The sequence below is a fragment of the Crocodylus siamensis genome, chromosome 2 (genome assembly GCF_052110815.1).
Source record: "Crocodylus siamensis isolate JL-2025a chromosome 2, ASM5211081v1, whole genome shotgun sequence".
Classification (NCBI taxonomy): Eukaryota; Metazoa; Chordata; order Crocodylia; family Crocodylidae; genus Crocodylus; species Crocodylus siamensis.
Genome location: NC_143396.1, coordinates 205,477,412 through 205,497,452, shown reverse-complemented (window position 1 = coordinate 205,497,452; position 20,041 = coordinate 205,477,412). Strand labels below are relative to the sequence as shown.

At 40.4% G+C, this 20,041-nt stretch overlaps 1 protein-coding gene across 2 annotated transcripts in view; it reads left to right on the top strand.

Moving 5' to 3' along the window:
* Positions 1–20,041, top strand: part of NELL1 (neural EGFL like 1) — a 524,835-nt gene that overhangs the window by 97,364 nt on the left and 407,430 nt on the right. For both annotated transcript variants that reach the window (XM_090032860.1, XM_090032859.1), the window contains exons 5-7: positions 2,261–2,357; positions 13,189–13,261; positions 13,506–13,588. In XM_090032860.1, coding sequence (XP_089888986.1) covers positions 2,261–2,357; positions 13,189–13,261; positions 13,506–13,588 — 253 coding nt within the window. The remainder of the gene's footprint in view (positions 1–2,260; positions 2,358–13,188; positions 13,262–13,505; positions 13,589–20,041) is intronic.

Here is a 20,041-nt window from a genome sequence, read left to right as displayed (position 1 = left end):
TTTAGCAGCTATGTCGCTGTAGCCCACCCACACTTCATTGCTGTAGTGATGAGCTACATTGCTGTAGTGCATCACTCTAGTGACATAGTGTCTTGTGTAGACATGTCCACAAATATGTAAAGAACTATTTTAAACTCTTTGCTACTGTTCTTAGCAGTAGAGTTTAGCATAACTGTTTTGTTTTTCTTATTATTTCAGAAAAATACAAAGTTTTCCTGCCTGTGGCTTTTTGGACAGATTGTTCCCCCATTAACCTGACAAACTGTTTCTTCCTCTTCCTGGTTGTAAATAAATATGGGAAGAATACATGCTTTCATTCTTGGCTCTTTGTACTTTGACATTAAAATTTAGCAATGCTTTTTTAAAAGTTCCTTAAAACTCAGTGGTCATTTTAGGTCTCAGAAAATGCGTAAACTTCTAAATAACATGGCAACTTATAACACAAAAATCAGTGCTCACGTTAGGTGAGTGTGTGCTTAAGTAGACGGGAAAACTAGTCTAAGTGTAAATGGAAGGATAACTGTGTACTGAGTTATGCTGATTGACTTGTATTTTTCTTTAAAGCCTCCTTCTAGCATTCATTCTAAAACTACAGCTGTAACGTGGGAGAGAGGAAGAAAACCTTCATCCATTTCTTATTAAACATACAGATACATTACAAGACTTGACATGTTCAGAATCTATTCAGTTGACTGTCTTACTGGTATGATACAGAACAATAGTACTCCTCTGCAAGTTAGTGTAATGGAAATTTATTTCATCATCTTTCCCAGGCTTCAGTTATAACACGCCTTTTCTGATACAAGGCAGTGCATCTGTGGTTCCAAAACAAACAAAATAGCAGCATATGTATAGGGCAGGGGAAAGGATATGGTAATCCAGAGTCTTGTATTACATTCCTGCTTCTACCACTGTCACTTAACCTTCCAGTACTTGAAATTTCCTATATGTAAGATGATAATAATACTTATTTGCCACTGTAAAGTGCTTTGTGATCCAGAATAAAAGGGGCTAGTTAAGCTTTCAAATGTTATTGTTAATATTACTTATTATAATTTATCCAAAAAAAAAAAAAGAAAACCTGTCAAACTCCAAATACTTACTTTTGAAAATTCCACATTGAATCAATTTATCATGAGCTAATGCTAATCTATGCTAATCTTTCCTTTTAAGTATGTGGGATGAAAATTACCCCCTTTAGGTGGCCTGTGCAGCATTTATGCAGTACTGTAATCCTGATTAAACATTCAGTATTTTTTGTTATTACTATAGTGCCTAAGGGCCAACTAAGAATGATGCCCTGTTGTGCTAGATACAACACAAGCACAAACACACCCCATCCCAAAGTGTTTACAGTCTAAATAGGCAAGACACGGTAAGAAAGAGGTGTAATGTAAAAGCAGAGGGAATTATGCGATAGCAATAGGCAGTATATTAATGTCCCCCACCCCCTTTTTTAACTGATGGCTAGGAGAAGATAAATGAAATGGAAAATAAAGAGAAGGGAAAGGGGGCTTTGTGGGGAAAGTGAGTGGAGTGGAACAGGGCAGGGGAGAAAAACCATGTATGGAGTGAATCTGAAGTGGCTGTGAGGAAATGTGGGAAACGGGGAAGGGAGAGGATTGGAATAAACAGGGCTGGCACCAAGCAACAAGGACAGAGGGAGTCTAGACATAATTCCAGAAAGTGCCCTTAATGTCCAGAAACCTGTTTTGGCTTCTTCTCCAGTGGTTCTTCATACTGGTTGAAAACTCAAACTTATATATCCCTGTAATTTTTCAAGATACATGGTTTGTGTTAGGGGAGGTACCATCTGGATCCTAATATTTGTGAAGTGGTGGTGAGGTTTGCCTGTGAACACCTTTGGGGCCTGATGGTCAGAGGGTGGTCTAGGGTGGCTACAGTTTTATCTTCTTCAATGGGGCAGTGACTTCATTGCTTGCTAATGCAGCTCTTCCCTTAAGGAGTGCTAAGACCTTGTATTGCGTTGCTGCACAGGGGTGCATTTCACTCTTTTTTTAAATGCAGATTTTAAGAGAATACAAATTTTTTTGTGCTTTTTGTTTTTAATAAACTTTTTACAAAATGAAATTAAATATGTTTTAAGCAAATGGCTGCATATTAATGTTTTATTCTGGAGACATTTTTTTCTTTGGGTTCAACTTTATATCTTTTTTCTTTCATCATTGATCTTTTTTTAATTAAAAAACTTCAGAGAGAAAAAGAGAACTGTATCAAATGGTGATATTTCCCTCCACAGGATTTACGAACGTGTCATAGATCCTCCAGAAACAAATTTGACCCCAGGAAGCAGCTTATGGCTTGGACAGAGAAATAGGAAACATGGTTTCTTTAAGGTAAGCATATATATACAGTAGGATATGGTAGATAACAGCATATCCTGCCTTATGACCTTGAATACTCCAAATCTCTGCTGGAATTTTAGTGGGAATCTGGGTTTCTGAGAAATGCAACTTCTAACAAAAGGGATATTGCACAGTATAGCCGTCAACATTCATCAGCCATTAACATTGTTATTTCCCAGAGAGTGGAAAGAGCTAGCCTCCACCTCCTGCTATATTTTGTCCTGGATCACGAAGGGGTAAAATGAGATGCTGGGGCATAGACTATGGGTGGGTAACAATGCATCTCTTAATACTGTTTGCTTCTAGAGTTTCCATTATTCATTACTGAAGCTTGTTTTGACTTCTGTCAAAGAGAAGATCCTTGCTGGTCTCCCCATCCTCACACCTGCACAGCTATTTGTAATCATACAGAATTGCTTGTGCCTTGTTGAAAGGCCTGGTAGAGTTGAGACTCTACCTTAGAACGCTTCCTGTCTTTTAGTCCTGCTTTCACTTATGAGAGAAATTGCATCTCTTAGTCATTCGCTGGGAAATACGTTGAACCATGAACTACATTTTGATATCCTGAAAGCTGAGGTGGCACAGAAGTGAGAAAACATTGAAACCTGCTGACTTCATGTTTTCTCTTGGTAACCAACCAGGCATAAGTAGCGCCTTTACACATGCTCGGGGGTGGGGAGTGGGGGGCATTTTAATGAGAATGGTTCCTGGGCAGCCACTTTAATTAAAATGCCTCGCTGTCATGTGTATTAAGCCACTGTACATTTAAAAATGGCTGTAGGATGCTTTATCTAAACCTCACTCGACAAGGTTTAAAGTGCTCTGCGGCCATTTTAAAATGTGGGGGCTTAATACGTGTGATGCTGTGGTGACGCTGCAGCGTTCTCATTAGACCATAGAGCAAACTCGATTAATTGAGTCTGCTCTGACATGTTCTAGTGAGAACGCCCACGAGTACACGTGAAGGCAGCCTAGGTGTCCAGTGGCTCATTCTCACTGATGTAGCTGACAGGGAGCACGCCTGCTGGCTATAATGGCTTTCTTAGCTTTTTTCCATTTGTGGGATGCCCCAAGACAACATGATGAACCAGACCAGTGTAAAGATGATGGAGATGGGCAAAATTAATGTGCCACTGCAGATAAATACCTTAAAACCTGGGAACCTCCTTTCCATTTTTTTATTTCTCCTTCTACTCCTCTTTATCCTCCGGTAAGCTTGGATGGCTTTAAAGCCTAAGCTGAATTATTGTAAAATTTAAAAATTAATACTCTGCTTCATAGGCAAAGTTATAGCGAAAGCTGCCCAACTGTCATGTCTAATTTCATGTCCAATAGATACAGTAATGAATCTGTTGCTGACTAATGAGCATGGAGTATAATCAGTTGTTGGGCAATGTACAGCAGTTTTTCTGATAAGTTCCTCAGCTCATGGCCCACAGGGCAATCTATGGATTCATTCAGATTAAAGAAACACCCTTTAATGGATCCATAGATTAGTGATCTGTTTTTCTGCATCCCTGCTTGAGATGTTTTTCCGTTAGCAAAACAGTTGATTACCAGTTTAGCTGCACTTGGTATTTAAACTTATTATACAGGTTACTGGTGTTTGAGGATCCCACTCACATTTCAAAATCTAGATAAAGCATTAAATTCATAATAGCATATTGGTATATCTAAACAATGTCTCAGCTGTACCAGGTGAAATCATTTGGGGTTCTACTTCCATGACTGTAAAAAATAAATAAATAAATACATAAATTTACATAAGAGGCCATGAATTGCACTTTACTTGGACTTTATTTCTTGTTGCAACAGCTGAGCTGTCTCTGTGAAGTGAAATTGATAGTATTATTTTATTCTACAGCTGTTGTTTTTTACCTCAGCTGCTTCCCATAATTCCACAGATGGTAAACATATGTTTATAGCCACATAGAAAAAAAGAAGTTCTATTGGATTCACCCATTTTTAATTCTTATTTTGTGCAGACAGCCAGAGTCTAAGAACTCTGGGATATTATACGTTTGTAAATTAATATTTCTACGCATTAACACTTTGGAAACAGCAGGGAAGTTAATGATATGCTAATGAGCTGCCAGATTTTATTGATCATAATGAAAGTCGACAAGTGCCTTTCTTTGCTTTATGTAGGCTTGAATATTTTACTAACTGTCTGCAGGGCAGAAATACATAATTGGTTGCATTTTTTAATCCTGCTTGTTTCAAAAGTCTTTTTTTTTTTTTTGGATACCCATTGCAAAAACTTGGGATTTTGCCAGTTTATAAACAGTACACATATCCGTCCATATATTTACATGCTCAGCAGGACCTCCCTTCTCTTTTCAAAGCAATTTGTTTCAGTGTTTTAGCATATAAAAAATAGAACTATTTTCCTCAATGTAAACAGAGATCTGCAGGGAAATAAGAGCGTTAAAAAAGAATGGGTATGTGTGGCAGAGCTGTGTTAGCATTTTTGTCTAAAAGCTATGGGTTTTGTTCTGCATTTTCAGTCTAATCATAATAATTCCTAACAAGTTAGGATTATAGCGATGTAATTAACTAATTGTTTCCTGCTTTCTTCTTCTCTCCTCTTTTTAAATATGAGTAATAATAGCATAAATATGCATTTTGAGCTATATTTATCTGTTTACCTCTCACACACTGGACACATCCTGTTAGGATCAAGAAGAGATTATGAAGCTAAGTAATGGAAGACAGATTCTGACTTGTTTATTCCCTGATTAATCCCATTGGGTCTGTGGGAATACTGGAGGACAGAGATATATGGCATAAGTAAGGGGATTAGAATTTGACCCTTTATATTTAGAGAGCTAAAATATAAAATAAATATTTCACAGTATTAGTATACTACACTGCCATTTGAGCACCCCTGTCCTATAATGTGTTGAGTAAATTAAACTCCCATTCAAATAACTGGGAATTGACAGCCTTCACTGCTTTGCATAACAGTTACTTGCCCCTTGCATGATCAGACTTGAGGTGGACAGTGGAGTGCGCTGACAGCAGAGAGATCAAACATAAGCAAGATATGGCTACCTTGTAAGGCTAAGAAAATTTCCTTAGCAAAATTGCATGAAATTTAGTGAACCCAAACAAAAATCACATAAATTATTCCTTTTGAAAGACTGAGCTAATGTTTGTGAACCCTTCAGGCTTCTTTGCTATTGAGGCTTGTTGGAGGAGGGTTAGGGAAAAAAAGTAAAGAAACTTTTAGGGAGCAGGAGGAAAGAGCCTTTTCAATAGTCTCAAACCTCCAAAACACCCTCCCAAAAGTTGATTACAAATTATCTTACCCTGCTATCCTTAGTCTTCAGTAAGATATTTTCAAAAGAACCAAATAAAAAAATAACTCAGCAGCATATTTTGCAAGAGAATCCAATGACTAAACTCAAAAAAGAATAGAGATTATTTCCCTTATGCATAGATCTCACTGCTTATAATAACCTTTATTAGTGTCTAGATGCTATGTGATAGGAGCTTTGAAAATATATATTGACAAGTATGTTCTATTAATTTATATAGCACCACAAATATACATAAGCTCCATAAGAGGTGCCATACTGGGTCAGACCAATGGTCCATATAGGCCAGTATACGCTGTCCAACAGGGACAGGTGTGGACCAGAGGGAGAGCACTGAGCCAGATAGATCTAGAGTGATCTATACCCTATTTATTACCCTTCCTGCCATCCACCATCATTGGTTTAGAGATGGCAGAAGAAACATCTCCAACCATTCTGTTCAACAGATCTGTCATCCCTGAATTTGTCCAGTCCCTTTCTGAACCTGTCTTTGCTATCTGCTTCTACCACCTCCTGTGGCAGTGAATTCAACAAATTAACTATGCAGTACATAGAAAAATACATTCTCTCCTTAAACTTGTTTCATACAAATTTGAGTGGATACTTCTAGTTCTAGTACTCTGGGAGTTAGTGAATAACAGTCCCCTGTGCATTTGGACCACTCCCTCCATATAGACTTCTCTCATATGACCCCTCAGCCTTCTCCTTCCCAAATGGAAGAATCCTAGCCTTTTTTGTCTCTCTTGGTATGGCAGCTGCTCATTTTGGTTGCCTGTCTCTGGACCTTTTCCAGTACTACTACATTATTTTGGAAATGAAGAGACCAGAATTACACACGGTGTTCAAGCTGTGGGTACAGCATGGATTTGTATAGTGTCATAATGATGTTCTCTGTTTCGTTTTTAATTTCCTTCTTAATGATGCCCAGCATTTTATTGGCTTTCTTGGTCATCACTGCTCACTGAGCTTACATTTTTAGAGATCTATAATGACTCCAAGGTCTCTTTCCTGAGTTGTAACTGTTAGTTCAGAACTCATTGCTATTTTTTACCCATGTGCATTACCTCACACTTACTGACATTGAAGTTGATCTGCTATTTTTGGATCAATCATTTAGCTGGGTGAGATCTTTTGGCTTCATTTTTCCATCAGTTCAGGACTTGACTACCTGGAATAATTTAGTATCATCTGCACACTTGGAAACTTCACTGTGCACCCCTATTTCTAGATCATCGATGAGAATGTTGAATAAAATTGGGCCCATCCTAGATCTCTCCAGGATCCTTATTAGACCTCCCTCCATTCTGAAAAATGACCTTTAACTCTACACTTTGTTTCCTATTTTTTCACCAGTTCCTAGTCCTTGAAATACCCTTCCCTCCTATCTGGTGACAACTCAGTTTTTTTTTAATAAGGCTTTGTTGAGGGAGCTTGTCAAGTCCAAATGTATTAGGTTAGCTGTACCCTCCTTGTCGACATACTTGTTAACTCCCTCAAAGAACTCCAGCAGATTTATATGTCAGGACTTTCCTTTGTCTGGCAGGATTTCCATTTTCAAAAAGTAGGTTGACTTCCCCAGCAGCTTATATTTGTCTATGTGACTGCTTGATTCCTTGTTATAGATTGGTGGTACTCAACCTTTTTCCTAGGTGGGCTACATGGGTCATGCCCCTTCCATTTACAAACCAAATGTGGATGGTGGCCCAAATCTGGCTCTTGGGGTGGGCATGGCAGGGTCCCATCCAGCTTCATGGAGGGGGCAAGGGGTAGTCCAGCCCAATCCAGCCCTGCAGGTGGAGGGGCAGCCTTGATTTAGCTCTATGTGGGAAAGGCTACTTCAGCTGGCAGAGGGGAAGGGGCATGGCCAGACCTGATTCAGCTGGGCAGGGGGAAAGGGGATGTGGCCTGGCCCTAACCTGGCTTGGATCCAGCTGTGCTGGGGAGAAGGCATGGGAATTTGGCAGTGGAGGTGGGTGGCCCTGCTACCACTTGTGGGATGCCTGGCAGGCCAGATGCAATGGCTCTGCAGATCACATCTGGCCCACAGGCTGAGCACCCTTGTTATAGAATCTACCTACTTATCAGGGATGGAAGAGAGAATCACTGGTCTGTAGTTCCCAGGATCACCTCTGGGGTCCTTTTTGAAAATGGGTGTTACATTGGCAACCTGCCAGTCTCTGGCACAGAGGCTATTTGTAATGGTAGGTTACATATTATTGCTAGCAGTTCTTCAGTTTCACCTTTGACTTTCTTCAGAATTCTTGGGTTAATGCCATCCAGTTTTGGTGACTTCTCAGTATTTCATTTTCCAGTGTTTTTCTGAAACTTCTTCTGTTGTCACTTAAATGTGGTCCAACTCTTCTGACCTGTCTACCTTTTACACCTTGGCCCCACCTAATTCTCTGGCTGGATTCTGATGTATTTTGTGGGACACCCCTTAAATTCTTTCCTGGCATTATTTCTCTTTTACACTCGAACTGCCAGAGTTTGTGAGCTTTTCTGTTTTCCTCATTTGCAGGGATCCTGGTTTTCTCTGATTAAAAATTGCAAATTCTTTGGTTAAAAACCCAAAATCCATGATAAAAAATTAAAAGCCCCCCACAGCCCCTCCCAGTGCTGCTGGTGTTCTGCACTCCCCCCACAAAGTCTCAACAGCCCTCCTGATGCCCCTTGCAACCCCCCACAGACCAGACCCCCCACAGACACTGGCACCCACCCCAGCAGGTAAAGTGTGTGTGGGGGGAAGAGGCGGAGCAGGGCGGGGAAAAGGGAAGGTGCTGGGGGGTAGGTAGATCAAGAAGCGGGGAGTGTGCCCCTGTACCCACTCCCAGGAGGAGGGCCAGGGGTGCCACTCTGTGGGCCACACGCATGCCGGCCAGCCTGACAGGAGGTTCGCACACAGAGGCTGCCACTACAACTCTGCCACTGTGCCCTGCCCTACCATCCCATGGCCACCTGATGGCTTTGTGGGCAAGTAGCGCAGGGCGTGGCAGCAGCAGTGCGGTGGCAACCACCGTGTGTGGGCCGTATATGTGCCGCCTGGCTGAGGGGTGAAGTGGGAGGCTTGCATGCAGCGGCATGCCCCGCAACTGCCTGCATGGCTCCGTGGCGGTGTGGGGTGGTGGCGGCTGCATGCAGGGTGGGGGGGCTTTGTGGGCAAGTGCTGCCACTGTGGAGCCATGCCCTTCGCTCCTGGATCCTAGAGGCTCCTAAAGGCTCTGGCCACATGCCAGCCTCCTTCTCTCCATCCCCTGGGCTTGGGGGCTATGGGGCAGGGCTGGGGAAGACGGTTGGGGGCTGAGGGAGCAGGGAGTGCTGCTGGCCCCAGGCAGCACATTGCAGCTGGGAGCAGGGCCAGGGGGTGAGGGCAGGGGTGCTTTTTTGTAGTGGGTTTTGCGGGCAAGTGATACAGGGGGCAGTGTGGTGGTGCCCGCCATGTGTGGGCCACACACGTGCCGCTGGCCAGCTGCCCGGTGGAGGGGGAGAGGGAGGCTGGCATGTGGCCACAGCACAGCTCCATGGCCGACGCTGCAGCCACAGCGAGGGATGGGGGCTGTGGCTGGGGCTTGGGCTAGAACGCAGCGGCCGCTGTCACTTACTTGGAGGGTTGTGATGGTGGTGACGGCTGCTGCCTCCACAACCTCCTGCTGCCACTGCGGAGCCGTGCTCAGAGCTGTGCGGCAGGCAGCAGCAGCACAGTGTGGGGTGGTGGGGATGTCTGCATGCTGCTGCCTGCCTGTATTCCATTGATTATCATCCTTACCTCATACCAGGCCTGAGACACCTATTATTCAAAGTCACTATTTAATACCAGGCATTTTTGCTCACTAACTTATTTTTTAGGCTTCTAGTATTTGGATAGAAGCACTTATAAATGTTATCCTTGTTCAGGCACCTGTTTTTACTCATGGCATTTGATTAGGACTAGGCATTTGATTAGATGTTTTGACTTATTCTTACTATTATGTGTTATACTTATTACTCCCTTACTGTGTTCTTCAAGACAGTATAGAGTCTGAATGATGCCACCTTTTGGGGTTTTTACAGATTCACAGACATTAGGGCTGGATGGGACCTCAGAAGATCATCGAGTCCAACCCCCTGCCCAAAGGGGAAAAAGTCAGCTAGGGTCATAGGATCCCAGCAAGATAAGCATCCAATTTGTTCTTGAAGGTGTTCAGTGTAGGTGCTTGAACCACCTCCGATGGCAGGCTATTCCAGACTCTGGGGGCTCGGACAGTAAAGAAATTCTTCCTTATGTCCAGCCTGAAACGGTTTTGCAGTAGTTTATAACCGTTTGACCTCGTCATCCCTTGGGATGCTCTGGTGAACAAACGTTCCCCCAGATCCTGGTGGTCACCCCTGATAAACTTGTAGGTGGCCATCAGATCACCCTTGAGCCTGCGCTTTTCCAGGCTAAAGAGCCCCATGGCTCTCAGCCTGTCGTCGTAAGGTCTGTTTTCCTGACCTCTGATCATGCGCATGGCTCTTCTCTGGCATTGATGGAGGGTAGGGGATCTCTCTCACCCGGACCTCCCTGTCCCATAGCAGGCACAGGCGTCCCATCGGACTGATGAAAGACCAATGCAAAGTACCCACTTAATAGGTTGGCTTTTTCCTCGGCATCAGTTGCCCCATCTGGTTCAGCAGGGGTCCAATGTTGCCCTTGCTTTTTCTCCGGCTCCCCACATATCTGAAAAAGGACTTTTATTGTCCCTGATGCTTGACGCTAGTTGAGTTGTGATAATGAGACCTCTGTGCTTTTGCTCACTTGTCAGCTTTCCCCAACTTTTAGTTTAAAAGCTACTCTACAACTTTTTTAATTTTTAGGTTTCATTCTTGTTCACGTGGAGGCCATCTTATCTGTACAGGCACCATGTACCACCTTCTCATTCACAAATTAAGACATTGGAGTTCTGGCTATCTCTTGAGCCCGGTACATGCTGCTGGAAGCACTTCAGAGAATGCTACTGTAGAGGTCCTGGACTTTAACCTGCCTAGCAGCCTAAATTTAATTTCCTGGACCTCTGTCCTACGTTTTCCTATTTTGTTGGTACCCACATTGACCACAGCTACAGGCTTCTTCTTAGCACCTGTTATCAGCCTATCTTCACATTTTTTGAGGTCTGCTACCTTTGCACCTGGCAGGCAATTCACCATACAGTCCTTCCAGATGTCACAAACCCAGCTGTCCATGTGGCTTATAATCAAAACCTCCACTACCACCACCTGCTTCTTCCTATCCTGTAGGGTTGATGTAAGAGCACACTATGGATCCTGTCTAATGAATAGTTTCCCTTCTTGCCATCTTGATGCCCTCCACCCCCCAGCACCTTGATACTGTCATCCTTCTATGGGGGCTGCTGTACTGGAGATGGGACTACTCTACAATGTCCCTGAAAGCCCTATTTGTGGAGTTCTGTACCTCCCCTAACTTCTTTAGTTTAGCCACCCTAGTCTTAAGGGATATTTTTACATGTTGTTTGGCAAGGGGGTGGGGCTTTAATTGGAGCTGTACTGGGCTGCTCTGAGAAAAATATGTGTGTGTGTATAGATATATAGGTATATATATTTATGTGTGTGTGTGTGTATGTATATGTATGTATATATATGTATATGTATATATGTAAGATTGCATGATTTATGATGTGTAAAAGTACCTAAAGTCTGCTTTTTAAGTATTGTTTAAATCCAAATAAATAAAACATACGCATTATAATATTTAATTATAAGCATCCCCAAATTATGGTTGAAGGTAGGGGCTCTGGCCCAATTAAATACTTAAATGAATAACTTCATGCACATGCTACTTCTGAATAGGGATATTTTCCAGAAACTGGACCATATATTTTTCCGGATTGATTACTATGAGAAATGTAATACAGTGTGGTAAATATCTATAATTTTCCCTATGCTTGTTTAAGCTTTTTACTGGGAAGAACTGAGCTTTAAAGATGCATTTTTGTGCCACAGCTGGTAATTTTTCATTGGTGGTCCTTGGCTAAAGGTATATAAAATAACATTTAGGATTGTTTTATAGGACTTTCCTTACTCAGTGACAAGATCATTTCTCATTAATTTCATGGCATCATTATTCTCATAGATGGAAACGTTAATAAGTGTATATACTTTTGCAGGAGCAGTGGTCTGATCTGGTTATGTCTATTAGTATTTTCAGTTAATATTTGATCTTGCACTAACAAGCAGGAAGCAGTGCTGATTGCCTTCTGGTGCTTTAGAAAATGAACACACAGAACACATAAATGTTAAGTGTTATTCATAACATTTCAAAGGCTTTGAGCACTATCTGAGGTCTATATTTTATTTATAGAAAAGAGCAGTATTCCAACCCAGCAGCTACATTTTACATCTGTAGAATCCATTCTACTAGGATTTCACTGAAAATAAAAACATAGCCACCAAAATCAATCTTTTCATTAAAAAATAGCAATCCTGATGATAAATTTCCTCTTCAGTTAGGGCACTTTTTCCAGTTAAGTTGGAGACAGAGCCATACACAGTTTTTCATTAATAGTGAGATCTTATGTAAATCCAGGGGTCCATCAGGAAATTTCCCAGTCTTCTTCAAGTTTGTTAAGGACCAAAGGATCATGCATGGTGCTGAATAACCTCCCATTAGTGAATATTATGGAAGCTTTCTCCCTTTCAGGCTCAAGTCTGAGTAAGAAATTCAGGATTTAGCTCTAAGAAGCAAACTCAGTCTTCAGCATCCACCATCTTAGCTGAGCTCTGGGAAAATCAGTAAAGAGCTGGATTCCTCTCTACAATGGTGTGACATGAAAATTGGCTACTCTATGCAAGGCACTGAATATTGGAGAAGGACACTGGATTCTGTCAGTTGTTGAGCTTCCTACCTTCTATCTACCGGTGTCTAGCTCCCACAATCTTACATGTGCTGCTGCTAAGGAAACTTACAAAGTTGTAACCCTTATCCTCCCCCCTCTCCTTATGCACAGGAGGCCTTTCCTACCTGCAGGTTTGGGCCAGGTTTTATTCCTAACTGAGCAACAGAAAGATCAGTATGGAATGTTCTCTAAATTCAGTTTGATATCCTATGGTAATTTGGCTAAATCAATACGAACATTTCTAGCTAGCATACTTTTTTTGCTGCTGCAAAGCAGAATCTGATGTTCTTAAGCAATGAGCATTACCTAACTTTTTCACCAGTCTCTGTCATTTTGAGACAGCTTAGCAGACTAGTTATTGATTGAGAAAAGAGAAGAACAGATTGAGCTGGGCAATAACACTTGCCCATATTTAATCGAAGTCAACACCTAATAAACTTTTTTCATGGAGAAGAGGAAGGTTTTATTTATTTTTTGTCCCACTTCATTGAAACTGTTAGTTTAGGATTGCTCTGTCTGAGTAAAAATAAGGTGATGTTATTCATGACTTTTCAGCAGATACCTTGTGAATAAGCTTGTACAGTTTCTACTGTATGAATATAATCTCTATTACCAGCTATCTCTTCTTTTACAAAGGGTATCATTCAAGATGTGAAAGTCATCTTTATTCCTAATGGATTTATAACACAGTGTCCTAATCTGAATCGCAGTAAGTAGCAATTTATTTACTTCAGCAGTTGCCAATTTAAATGTTAATGATTACGGTAGTTTAAATGCGATAGTCTTAACTCTGTTCTGTATCATCATTGAATACTTTCAATACAATCAGTCCAAGGAAGCAGCAACTTCGTTTAAGCAATTGCGTTTTATGTTCTGATAAGCAACACATGTTTAAACAGTTTATCAGTCTACTAGACTTCATTCATTTATAGGTTTTTTTTTTCTTTATTGAGCATGCCCAACCTGCAGTGATTTCTTAAGTCTGGTTCAAGGAATCATGGATTTGCAAGAACTCTTGGCAAAAATGACTGCAAAAGTAGGTACCTAAACGTCATTGTCAAGTCTTCATTATGTTCCTCATCCCTTCATGTGCTCAGACCACTCTATGGGTACTTTCACTTTTTTGCAGTTGCTTTACATTATCGTAATAGATTTTTATTCTTACGTCTCTTAGGGCTACTGTATCATAGATTTAAACAGATAGCTTCACAATTGTTAAATTACTAAAGCTAATCTAACTTCTTTTGGTTTGCAAAGAACTCTTACGCTTTTAAACAAAAAAGCTTGTGCTGTAATAATGTGCATAATAGTAAGGGGCCTAACTTCTAAGGAAGATATAGCAAGGTTTTACTTTTCAGGTTGGTGTTTAAGTTCAGCCCCGAAAAAGGTAAATCCCAGAAGGATTTCTTCATTCAGGCTTTCCCAAACTGTTTTGTGAGTGTGTATATGTTTGCCTACGGTGGTTCTACCCAAAATCTTTTCCACCCAAAATCTTTCTTGTCACAAACAATATATTGAGGTGTTCATAAAATGTCATGCATGTTTTCTTGGATTTATTTTACTGATATGGCATGTGTGATCTCTATAGGAGGTTTCAAGTTGTATTTAGTACATCATCCTTATGTTTATCTGCATTGTGCTATTTGTTATAAATGTATTTTTTAAGTTATAGTTGGGCTGGGATTGCATAATATGCTAATGATTTTGGTGTTACTCCTTGAAAGTGAGTTCCCGGGGAGAGGATCAAAGCCTATATGCTAAGAGAAGTAATGACTGGGTGTGTCTACATGTGAAATTAATTTGACTGAATAAACTCTGGTGCAGTGTAGGCACTGGCATTTTATTGTGGAGCCAATTAGACAGCTACGCAGTAAACATCTTATGTAGATGTGCCCACTGAGTATCCAGCCAAATAGACCTTACAAATGTAGTCTGAAGCACATGAACTAGGCCCTTTCAGACCATGATGAATTTACATTTTAGAAGGAGAGACCAGCAAGAATGACACCTGGCTAGCCAGGCTTTTCAAATAAGGGTATTTCTCACAGTGGGGAAATCAGGTGAGAGAAGTGCATTAAAGGGGCTAGGGTGTGTCATACCTGTAGGTCCCTTGACATCTCCAAAAGATTGAAAGGAAAGGGAGGAGAGGGGGGACATGTCACTTCATGAAGAAGATTTATGTGTTTTTTTGCCAGATCTGTGACCTCTTATGACTCACCAGAATACCCAGGCAGTTCCCAAGGAGCCACTGCATCCATTTTTCTTCAGTATCCTCTTCTATGGAATTTCTACAGTGAAGGGAGATTAATGGAAGAGTTAATGTATTTCTAGCCTAAACTATTTTTGTAGGGTTGGAGTGTTGTAGTCATCATGATCCAGGAAATGTATGGAAGGCAAGGTGATTTGTGTAATATCTTTTTATTGGACCAACATTTTTAGACTAACATCTCTCCCATCTATACAGTTGGTCCAATAAAATATATCACAAAAACCCCTTGCCTCTACTAGATTTTGCCTTTTTTTTAAATTTTTGTTTTTGTTTTTTTCAAGAGGGAAGGGTGGATGTATAGTCTTCCGGATCTGCCCTGTAACCCCATCCACCCGCCTGGACCCTTGTTGAGTCTAGGACTGGGAAGGGTATAATGCTGTTGAAGTCAATGAACCTCTGGTGTATCTGCAGGGACTATTTATGCCGAGGGAACATTCTGTTGGTAATATTTTAAACCAGCTGACTTATGATTAATTTCACCATCAGGAATTAGTTTTCTCTGGAGTGCCACATATATGCTGATGAAAGAGTAACTGCAGAGTAGCCTTTAGGTGCAATTAGTTATAATGTAGTTAATGAACCTAGTATTCACCTAATGGTAACCCCATCTATGTAAAAGTAGCATGTGCATGATATTTTTTATCATGTAAAATGATTTTCAATGCCTGCCTCTAGGAATTTGTCCTTCTTAAAAGAAAAGGATTTATTTTTAAGCATGTCTGCATTATATTGACACTCTACTTAACCAGCTGACATGCTTTGGACAGGTTTGCTCAGGGAAGGAGAAATGTTAAGCTTTTAGATCAGTTTACTGCTGGAACTGTGAAAAAGAGGTAATTATTTTGAGCCCTGCTGGTGGTATGAGAATTATGTATGAGGCAAACTAACATGTTCTCTCTACTGTTAATTATATTGTTGCTTGCTAATACACTTTCTGGGGCCAAATGACATGCTGTTCATATTCTAAAGATTTATGTGCTCCTATTCCAAAGTGCTGGAATGCCTTTTTGTTGCTGGTCCCTTTTCCAATGATGATACTTTTGTGCCCTTCGTAGTAATGTATTTAACTAACTCAATGAAACACTTATTTTAGTGACACTGTTGTCCAGGAAAAAAAAGAAAGCCATACAAAGCAGTAGGGGAAGTTTTTAATTGTGAGACAAATGCAAATTAAGGATGAGAGAACTTGAAAAAGGGCGTTTTAATGGTTGTTTTTGACATTGCAGCCCCAGGGGGGCAAATAGCCCTAACTGATATTTGTGTAGATATAAGTACGCAACATGGTATTAATATATGTCAGGGCCCACCATTGGCTTAGAACCACTGCACAGCTGCCCATGGAGATTTCTTCTGCCAGGGCAGGTGGTTAGAGAACTCTTTGCTAAAATACATGAGCAGTGACCCTTAACTCCTGGCACTATGCCAGCAGAAGCAGAGTATGAACTTGACAGTGTGTAATAATTGTGCCGCATGGTTCAACGTCCAGCTGTTGGTTTTAGGCTCTACTGTATCTGAGACTTAAATTATCCCTGGATTTGATTACAGTTGAATTACAGGCTTGTATACATCAGTGAAGGTTGTTTGCAGTGCAGATGTGAATGCATATTCCTGGAGAATACAAAATATGAAAAGCAAGATGCTATGGGCCAAGTCTAACTCAACCTTTAATTGCCACTTAGGCACTACAAGGCAGTACTTGGGCTACTTCCCCAGGAGTAAAATACAGGTAGTCAGGCTTAGCTATCTAAATTCCCTATACAGATCATTAGTGCCTTCCAATGATGATCAGAAGCGTCAGGGTGTTGAACAAGAAGACACCTGCAGCTAGATGATAGGGAATGTATGTGTCTGAATTTCTGCCCCTCTCCAAGCCTTCAGCATCTGACTCAGAGCTGCAAGGGAGGCATCTTTGTGAACTCTTGGGCTGACAACTGAGAAAATGCCTACCTAACCAATGGCAGCATTGAGTTCAGAAGAGCATGCATCACTGAATCTTGAATGTGCATAATGGTGGTGATGACACGGCTCACTTCATATACTTTCGCCTAGAGGCTTTGGTCCCTGTTCCTGGTGTGTTCCTGTTTTTAATCCAGTGATTATCTAATATAAAATGCTTAAACAGTCCTGGTAGCAGAGACTGGAACCTGGGGCTTCCTTTTCCTAGGGAACTGTTAGAATCAGTGAGCCATGACATATTTCATCCAGCTTGCTTTTCTTCTGGCCCCCTGAATTTTGAATTTTTTTTTGATCCAGTAGCCCAATTTGAATAGCAAGGGTGACAGGGCCCTGTCTACTAATAGCTTGATGTTTAGGGCGCTGTCCTGGGAAGTGGGGGATGAGGGTTGTAACAATTTGAATGCATGCATGCTGTCATCATCAGTATTAGATAGGCAGTCAGGGACTTGGACAGACTTAGGCATTTTTCACACTAACTTGGATTGCAACAGAGTTAAGGCAGAATTTAGGCAAATATATGACCTATGTGGATTGCTCTTGAGTGTGTCCAGTAGTCCAAGCTGATGGATTTAAGGATGTTTTAAGGGCAAAATTGAGGTCTTTTGTGACTCTAGGTGCTTATTTGGTTTTGAAGCTGCTGAGATTAGTTTGGGTCCAATTTTGTGACTTAAACTCTGCCTAAGCCACCAGTTCATGCACCTACAGGGTTCATTTGGCCACAGATACTAGATGTTATTAGCTTTTCCTTCCTTGCATTTCTTAGGGATATGGAGTCAATGTAATAACTTCTCAGTGCCATGTTCATATACATCATTCTTATCCTTCCCCAACAAAGTGTACCTAATGAAAATGAAGATCTCCAGGGAATAATACCCCCTGCCACAAGCAAACTTCCTGACAGGATCCTAAAGGTATAACTTGTAAAGGTGCATAAGTGATAGTTTTTCTGAGCCTTAGGTGATTTTTCATGGTGGGAAGGGTATTATCTGAACTTTCCCCATCACCCAGAAGTCTTCTAGATTCCTTTGTTTCATCTCTTTAATCTTGTTACCCCGAAAAGAATCAAATTGTTAAAAAACTAATTAAAACATAAATTACCCTGGCACGGTAGGGGCAGGTCATTTTTCATCAGGCTCAACTGATGTTTTGGATATGGAAAGTTAGGTTTTGATGACAGCTTCTTAAATATAACAAGTCGTATCCTCAGACAGATTTAGTTGCTGTCACGGGTCTGAGAATTGGGCACATTTCTTTGAAAACGGATTGCATTTGCTTTCCAATAAACTTTGGAGATCACACATTAATAATCCAAGGTGTTCATTTTATTGGAAATAGTCACTAGAGACCTACAGTCCTCAAAGTTTTAAATTACTTTTACTCCTTGCTGAATTGTACCTATGTGAAGATCAAATGGATCAGAGCTTGGGTCTGGCTGGGCTAAATATGGAATTATTTGAGGCCTGAATTCACTCATGCTAAATAGAAATGGAAAACTCTAGAACAGTTGGTTCAGAGATGATACCTTTTATTAATCCAACTAAGAAATTGCAAAAAAAATGGTAAATATACTGAATATTACCTGTTACCCAGGTAAACATACTGCCTGGGTAACAGCATTGATTATTTCATCACAAGTACTTACCTGAACTACAGGAACCTATAGGACTTCAAAATTGATTTGGAACACTGACGAGAGCAAGTGTTCTTTGTCAAATTTCTGATGCTTCTTGCTTATGATTGGGCAGAAATATTGAACATAAAGAATAGCCTGGGGTCTTAGGCCTTCAGCTTTTGTTAGGAAAAGAGGGAGAGAAAAGACAAGATGACAAAAAAATGATGGAGGGGTAGTTAACCAAATACTGCTGAAATTTTCAAATAGCTTTGAAATTAAATTCAGATCTAGGAAAGAGTAAATATTCAGTTGTTATTAAAACCTACATTTCTGTGATTTGCAAATAGTTTCATTTTGCATTTGAAGACATTTTTTCAGAGCAAGAGGTTAGAGGTAGTTGGTATCTTTATGAATGACTTGATATAAATTCTCTACAACAGTGCAAATGACAGAGCCAATTTTAGTTGATTAGCATTTGTTTCTCTTTATTGCTTTTACAGTAATCAACACAAAACAGAAGTATCATGTATTAAGTGCTTTTCTAGAATTGTTTTTTTAAATATCCTTTTTCTCTATAAGCAGTTTACACAGAATCATTAGAAGGAACAAAAATGATTATTTTTATTTTCTGTGTACAATGATTAAGGAAAGATGCAGTAGAAAAAACATAGATTCAACAATTTTAATAAATATAATTTATGTGTTAGAAATAGAGAAACTTTTCAGGCTACTGTGGAAAACTGGGAGGACTAGGAACACAATAAAAGCGGATGATTTTTGCGTTTTAAGTGCTGAGGGTGTTTTTGAAGTCACTACATCATGCTGGGTTTGGGATAATAATTCCGATAATATCTTAGAATCATGACTTGAAGAAATCAAGAGCTGTTACTCGGAGCTTTCACTCCAGATGATTTAAAGAAGGGGAAAATAAATTTATCTGGTATTTTCTATTCTCCTTTTTGCTAATTCTGCTGGTGTTAGAGGTTACCTGGCAGAAAGAGTAATGGGGATTCATGTGTATATAAGAATATTTCCATTTGAAAGAGTGAAAGGTATGGAGATGTAAATGGATAAAATGCAGGTATTTGCCCGTATAAAAATACTATATTATTCTACAGCCATGTCCCCAAATAGTGTAAGTTTGGAATTGTAAGATATGGTATTATTACATAGTATAGATGACTACAGTATGCCATATAGAAGGGTGGACAGTCATGACTGGTGCCAATTCCACGTTATGCTGGATTCTGATACCTTCATACTGAATTAAACCCCGGCTACTAAGATGGTTTCATAGACTTCAGTGGGACTACTCCATGTAGTATGAGTAAATATCTTAGAACTTGGCCATTATGCAATTTCTACCTGATCTGAGATGCATGGATTTCTAGGAAAGGACTGCATTTGAAGAACTTGGGTCCTGCCAAGAAGTTTGCCTGCAGTAAGGGATATTATTCTCTGGGAGATCTTCATTTTTATCAGGTATTCTTTGTTGGGAAAGGATAAGAATTATCTATATGAACATGGCACTGAGAAATTATTTGGACACACTGTGCTGATTGGAAGTAGCAAAAAGAAAGCAGGAACTGATTTATTTAGTGTGGACAACAATTTATCCTCTTGATTTCTTTCTCTGATGTTTGTCTTTGCAT